The sequence below is a fragment of the Nicotiana attenuata genome, unplaced genomic scaffold, assembly GCF_001879085.1.
Source record: "Nicotiana attenuata strain UT unplaced genomic scaffold, NIATTr2, whole genome shotgun sequence".
Taxonomy (NCBI): Eukaryota; Viridiplantae; Streptophyta; class Magnoliopsida; order Solanales; family Solanaceae; genus Nicotiana; species Nicotiana attenuata.
The window spans coordinates 792-8541 of record NW_017674383.1 but is presented as its reverse complement, the minus strand read 5'-3'; the positions used below and the strand labels follow the sequence as shown (position 1 = coordinate 8541).

Genomic DNA, 7750 nt, shown 5'->3' with positions numbered 1-7750 from the left:
AATCATACTAACCAAACAAGCAACTCCGAAGCAAATGGAGCGCACCAACATCTTTCGCTGAGCTGACAGCCTACTTGGAGGGCTCTCGACCTGTCTATCGGGACCTGCGGGCATGAAATGCAGCGTCCCCAGGCAAAAGGGACGTAAGTAGAAATAATGTACCGAGTATGTAAGTAATGAAAATCAGTAAACAATAGACATGAGAGAAACATGGAGTAAAAGACTCGAGATGTACTTTTGCATAGCTGTGTGAATCATTTCATTTTTATATCATGCATATGCGTATAAATGTCATACCATGCTTGGGTATATGCGTTCATAACATCATCAAGCCTCTGAGGGCATCCCATCATAACATTTCAGCCATTGTGGGCAAATCATCAGTGGTGCGCATATAACGCCGTAACCGTTTCCCATATCCCATATATATATATATATATATATATATATATATATATATATATATATATATATATATATATATATATATATACGCGTATATAACGCCATCTGGTCGTGGGTCAATGTACATGAATGCAATTCATGAGAAGTACGTCAATAAAATCTTTCGGAGTGTCATAAGACCATTTTGCCTTTGAATAATACCTTAAAGTAAACTTTATCAACTTACGTATTTTCTGAGACCCATGAACAGATGATAGAATAATATCACACATGGGGAATCAAGAACATAAGCATCTCAAATATTTCTATGAATAGAGTCATTTATGGAAATTGTGCATTTGCTCGTTTCGTTCGTATCGTATGGATCATACCAAAAAGAAAGAAGGAATAGCCTTAACATACATGGAGTAGCGAAAAATTTGTATGATATTCTTTGAAAATTTTGCACCGTATTCCTTTATAATCGCAAAATATCACGTTGCTACGGTGCTAAGAAATCTTGTTGGAATTGTTTTGTTTCAAGATCAATATTCGGTCTTGTTGGAGTGAGATTTCCTTCCGTTCTTGAAAAGGCTTGGACTTAGCATGGAAGCTTATAAGCTTACTTTGATTAAATTAAGGCTAAAGAAGACCACAATCCAAACCTTTATGCCTTGGTAGATTTATACGTAAGTGTCATACCTATGGCACTTTAGATGCCACCGTTCTTATTATAACATGAGTCATTTCAATTTGCAAGGGGGATGCCACCTCATGCAATATAATTGATGAGTGATATCCCATTATTAAGAATTCCATTATCCAATAATTAATTCCTTAATTAATTGGGTAATATCCCATTATCCAATAATTAAACAATCCCCCGCATAATTAAGAATTACCTCAAAATACTTAAAATATTACTCACTTTTCACATACCTTATACACCTTACTATCATGGTCATATGGTACCTTGTATGGCACTAGCCCATAAATACCGAGTATTTTAGCTCGGGCCGTATTTTATCCCAACATGCCAAACTTGGACGAAAATTCATTTTCTTTGACTTGCTTCCCCTCTCACCTTCACGAATTTACTCATTACTTGTTTGAAATAGCATAATCCTTATATTCTCCAAATAATCTTTTCCTTGGACTGATGTCAATTACCTTACGAAAAATTCAACGTACAATACTACAGGCTGCAACATCGTCGTAATTCAATACTGCAAAGCGTAACATCATCGTTATGTAATACTGCAAGGCGTAACATCATCGTAATATAATACTGCAAGACGTAACATCATTGTAATATAATACCGCGGGACGTAATATCGACGTAATATTGCGAGGCGTAACAACAATAGAACAATTATATTGTAGGCTGCCTTGTTGAATGCCTTAAATTGTGATTAGTTTTGTGATTTTATAGCAAATTTTATGTTAAAGATGAGTTGAATGATCTACTATACGTTAGTGTGGAAAGGTGAAAGCTAATATATTTTTGGCTCAATAAGATCCTGGAAAAATCAATGAGTATGTATTTGCAGCAAAAATTTATTTAAGAAAGGAGGAGAATTTGGGTGGTTAATGAGAAATTTATTGGCCTTGATTTTTTCCCTTACGATATTTGCCGTGGAACAACAGATTAGCTTGAAAACATTAAAGATTATTATTATTATTATTATTATTATTATTATTATTATTATTATTATTATTATTATTATTATTATTATTATTATTATTATTATGTAAAAATTAGATGGAGTTAACTATGGTTAAATACTACGGTTAAATACTACTAGTTTATAATTAAATAAGGTGACAAGTGTCATTTAATTATTGGCTTGGTGTATATCCCGGGTGCGGGTAAATTTTTTTTATTTTAATATTATTTATTGGATCAAATGGGCGAGCTGGACTAAATCAGAAGAATCAGTAAACATACAAAGTAATAGCTATAAAAAAATTGATTCGTCAAGATGGATATATCAATTTGATTGATCAACATCATTTTTCATTTGTTATTTTTTTTCCCTTTTTATTTGTTCAATTATCAAATTAAAATAGTATAAGGAACTCATTTTTATTCATCATGCCTATATCTAACTAACCATAACCAAAAATATTATTTTTTGTGTGATTTAACAATTTCTTTTCATAAGTCAATTTGGTTGGTCCAAGGTATTAGATGCGCTAACTTGGCTCATGTTTAAGTGACCCGCTAATGAATATATACGTCCAAACAATATCATCCAAACATATGCACATAGGAATTTTAGAGGGTTATATTTTTATGAGCTATTTGATTGAAAATATTTAATCTTTTTTCCTTGTTTGGGAGGATGCAGATTTATGAGAGTAATGTGGACATCAAAAGGGGAGGACCAAGAAGCAGCCAATAAAGAATTTATAGAGTGCCTGAAAACGTTGGAAGGGGAATTAGGAGACAAGACATACTTCGGAGGAGAAAGTTTTGGATTTTTGGATATAACCCTTATTCCTTACTATAGCTGGTTCCCTGCATATGAGAAATTTGGCAACTTTGGCAACTTTGGCATAGAAGCAGAGTGTCCTAAGTTTGTAGAATGGGCAAAAAAATGTATGCAAAAGGAGAGTGTCTCAAAGCTCTTGCTGACCCTGACAGAGTCTATGATTTTATTGTGATGGCAAGACAAAAGTCGGGCATTTCCTAAAACACAAAAGACGGATCTAGAGTGGGTTTTGCAATCAACTATACCTGTTGTTTCTTCTTACTATGTTTGCATATAAAATGAATTTACAATTTTACATATAATAAGTTTCCTTTTTAATTTTGTAACGACCTGACTGGTCGTTTTGAGCAATTATTTCCGGTTCGATAGTTTGAGGTCATGAGTAGCTTCACACAGTGTATTATGACTTGCGTGCATCATCGGTTCGGGTTTTTGAGAAGTTCGGAAAGGATTTTTAGAAGTAACTTTCATTTGAGAAGCTTGAAGTTGAAAGAATTGACCAAGATTTGACTTTTGAGTATTTGACCTCGGATTGGAGTTTCGATGGTTCCGATAGACTCGGGTGGTAATTTTGGACTTAGACGTACGTCCGTATTTGGATTTGGAAGTCTGTAGTTGACTTTTGTGATATCAGGGTCGAAATGCATTTTCGAGAGTTGGAACAGCTCCGTTATGTCATTTGGGACTTGTCTGCAAAATTTGGCGTCATTCCGGCTTGGTTTGATAGGTTTCGGCACGAGTTTTGGAAGTTGGAAGATTGGAAGGTTCATAAGTTCGACTGATGGAGTGATTCGTCGTTTCGGCGTTGTTTGATGTAATTTGAGACCTCGAGTGAGTCCATGTTAGGTTATAGGACTTGTTTGGATGTTTAAACAGGGTCCCGGAGGCCTCGAGTGTGTTCCGAGTGGGCTACGGGTCAATTCCTCCCATATTTGAACTACTATTTTCCGCTTTCTGGTGTTCTTCTTCGCGATCGCGGACAGCCTTTCGCGTTCGCGTTCAACATCCCGTGTTCGCGAAGGTCAGTCTTTTCCCTCATCGCGTTTGCGTTCCTTCCATGCTTTCGCGTAGTTATGCCTTTTCACTCTTCGCGTTAGCGTACTAATTCACGCGTTCGCGAAGAGCAGTCGTTAGGACATGAGACTCAAATATGTTCTAGCTTATGTGCTTTTATTAGTAAACCGCTTTTATTTTTATTTATTTGATTTTTAAACGAATTGCAACGTCGTGAAAATGCGCCTCAAACCATGCCGCACCAGTGCACCCGTGATTGTTAACACATTTCGACTCCGCTGGGATTTGGAGTTGGGTCACATAAATGTGCACCCGAGTTTAGGAAGGTAATATTATTAAATGCCGAGCTTACAACCACTAGCGTATTATTAACTTTGGGGAAGCCATGAAATTCACTAAATGGCACGTCCCGAGGGCTAAGTATTTCAGTAAAAAAAAATATTTATCGAGGGCCCCGCAATTTATCTATGTTTCGTTTAGCGAGGCTCCTCTCATTTGTTGTTTAAAGGCCAATTTAAAGTGGATCAAGTTGTTCTGGGCCTGGAATGCAACCCATGTAAAGGGCCATTTATTAGGTGTGCCCACGGACTGGGCTAAAAGGTACCTTGACTTGAAAGCTGCAGGCAGCTTTTTAGGCCCGGCGTTCGAGCCCAGTAAGATAAATTCCATGTCCATTTAAAATTCAACTTAGCTACTTCACAGACGTTCTGAAATTCAAAGACATGCAACCCGATTTTATATCCAAAGACATGCAAAAATTTCCGTTTAAGTATTTACCTACTTGAACATTTAGTTGCACAGAAGTACCATCCTTAAGAATATATTAAGCTAACAATATCCATAGTCAAATGCAGCTAAAAATTTAGAAATCTATAGCAATGCCAACTACTTGCAATATTCCCGTTATTTATACTCTACCTAATCTAACCTATGAACCTACGTGATGCAGACACAGCAGAACAATCAGCTCCCATTTCATCTAACAACTAACATGAAACTAACTTCAATTTAGCTATTACAGCCAATCAACTAACAGATGACACTGGTAATCAATCAAAAACAGTCCAAGCAGTCCCCTTACAGTCCAGAATTGTTCCAATTAACAGACAACGCATAATTTCAGGGGAACATGACTATTCTACACATTAAAGCTAAAACAGAGGCGAAATGGATCCAAAGAACAGCTCAAACAGCATTTTACTTCATTTCCATAAGCTTGAGNCTGGCATCTCCCCAGTTGCCTCAACACTCGATACGGTGCGTAAGGCTGAATGCTTCTAAGCCCCATCAGAAGAAAATGTGGTCGGGCTGCCGGCATATATACGACTTCATCAACAGGTAACCATCCCAGTGTCCACTCTATTTGGCTAGCAGTGAGGGACCGAAAATATGTTGTCCAACCCGTGACCCCTTCTGGCAATTTGACCCCTTTAGTTCTTGTGTAAAATTCTTCTATGCATGTTTTTTCTGGAGACCCATAACTCAGAAACTGAGGGCGATGATACAGATGCTCAATCATCCACATTTGTAATAATAAGTTGCACCCCTCGAAGAAAGTTTCTCCGGCTTTACAAGCTGTAAGTGCACGGAAGATGTCGGCCAATATCATAGGTGCAAGTGTACTTTTGGCTTGAGTGATTAATGTACTGACAACCCCAGCTATTTTTATGTCAATGTTCCCATCCTTCCTTGGAAATATTAAAATCCCCAAGAAAGCTACCATAAAAGCGAAACATCGATGCTCCTCCCACTTCTGGCGGTTTCCTTTGCTACATATCTTACTTTCTGGGTTGTTGAACCCCCCGATATGACCATAGCGATGATATATGAAGCTTAGAGTACAAAAGCCATTCGCCAGGTCTGTGTTATGGATGGCCCTGACTATTTTCAAGGAGTCTAAAAACTTGTGTACAGCTACAATTCTGGGAGCAACCAAGTATTTGTGCCTCAACGGAACCTCAGCCTTTCCAATGTAGCCGGCTATTTCCTCCAATGTCGGGGTAAGCTCAAAATCCGAAAAATGGAACACATTATGTGCTGGGTCCCAACATGTAACCAGTGCTCTAATAATATCTCCCCGAGGCGCAATATCAAGCAAACCGGTAAGCCCTTTCAAATGTTTCTTGACCGCATCTTGCCCTTCTTTGCCCAAATCGTTCCACCATAGACGCAACTCCAAAGGGACTTTATGCATGATTGAAAAGGGTTCATTTTGAGTCGTGCTCATCCTGCACATTTATTAAGGTGATTTAATAACTTATTTGACCTAAAAAAAAACAAATAACACTATTTTCGTTCAAATTTCCAATTTAAAACAAACGGCCGGTTTTGCAGTTACGGCCTTTCAGCACTTCGGGGAGAAGATTTTAAGGCTGTACCCGTTGACCGTTGGGAAATGACTCAAGATGGCCATTTTTGCACAAACAACCTTCCGGTGCCTGTTTGGGGACATTCGGCTATTTTTGACAAAACGGCACCCCCTGATTTATTTATGACAAAAATAAAGATTGACATTTTTTGGCTATTTTTGCAAAAGGGTGGTTGGACCCGATGAGGGTTGCCTACGTATCTCACATCCAGTGAGAATCAAACCTGCGTAGTTCGGGCAAATAAATCTAACTATTTTGAAAACACCCCTAATTTGAAAAAAAATAACCTCTTTTTTTTTGTTGTTTTTGTTGGCAAATTCACTTTTCTGAAAGCAAGATTCTTTTTATATTTTCTTTTTTAGTGGCGAATAAAACGAACTAATTTGAAAACAAAACTCTTTTTGTTTTTCTTTTCCATTGGCAAACAAGACAAACTACTTTTCTTTTTTTTTTTCAATTTCAAAAATCCGGCAGCATTTCGGCACTACTTGGCCATTGGTTTTTTCTGGTATAGGTAGTTAATTCTCCCCACTGCTACTTCTCTTTTTCTCTCTCTTTTATTCAACATTGCCCAGATATTCAAAGCCGGTCAGCATGCGAGTCCAAAACAGATAAATGCACAAGTAGTATGCATCAGGATGGTCCATTTTTTCGGGTACACCTGTCCTAGACGGACCCAACCCCTGTGTTGAGTCCCCTAAGTCAAAATGCACGTGATGCAGATAAGCGTTCCTACTAGGGATACGGCATGAAGTCAAGTTCTTCTAGGTTCAAAACCTGGGTATGTGTTCTAGACTGTGTACCCGAGCGGACAACTCGAGTCGAGGAGGGGGCTACGTACCGGGAACCAAAAGGCCATCCGCCTTAGTAACTTGTCCGACCTCTTTCTTATTTCAGGGTATTGACACTAACAGAATAGGGAGTCTCAACCAGTAAGCACATCCCCGGAGGTGAGAAGAGAAAGGTTTCGGCACAGTTTATATACAATTCAGATAATATCGAAGCGGTAAAAAGCAACATTTTGCACATTTAGCATGAAACATGAAGGAAAATCAGATAAAGCCAAATACAACAATATATCTAAGCTCGAATTCTGAACCCTGAACCAGAGATTCTGGGTTCTTGCTCCCCAGCAGAGTCGCCAGAGCTGTCACACCTCCTTTTTATTTACTACACCCCGCAAAGGGTGTATAGGAGTTTTTCCACTTAAAGGACAACCGGAACGGGATTTATTATTAAAATCCAGAGTCGCCACTTGGGAGGTTAATGGTGTCCCAAGTCACCGGTTGAATCCCGAACCGAGGAAATTATGACTCTGTTAACAGTCAGCGAACCAAAAATCCGGGTAAGGAATTCTGTTAAGCTGGGAGAAGGTGTTAGGCATTCCCGGGTTCCGTAGTTCTAGCACGGTCGCTCAACTGTTGTATTTGATTTTATCTGATTTTGAAATATGTTCTAGCTTATGTGCTTTTATTAGTAAACCGCTTT

The 7750-nt window shown here is 38.2% G+C and overlaps 1 protein-coding gene across 1 annotated transcript; it reads left to right on the top strand.

The window, feature by feature from the left end:
• Positions 1–2748: 2748 nt before the first annotated feature.
• LOC109218556 (probable glutathione S-transferase) lies at positions 2749–3900 on the top strand (the record flags this gene model as incomplete). The annotated part of the gene is made up of 2 exons (XM_019382931.1): positions 2749–2986; positions 3756–3900. Coding segments are annotated over exons 1-2 (383 nt in total), but the record flags the coding sequence as incomplete, so codon positions are not given.
• Between the last annotated feature and the right edge of the window lie 3850 nt (positions 3901–7750).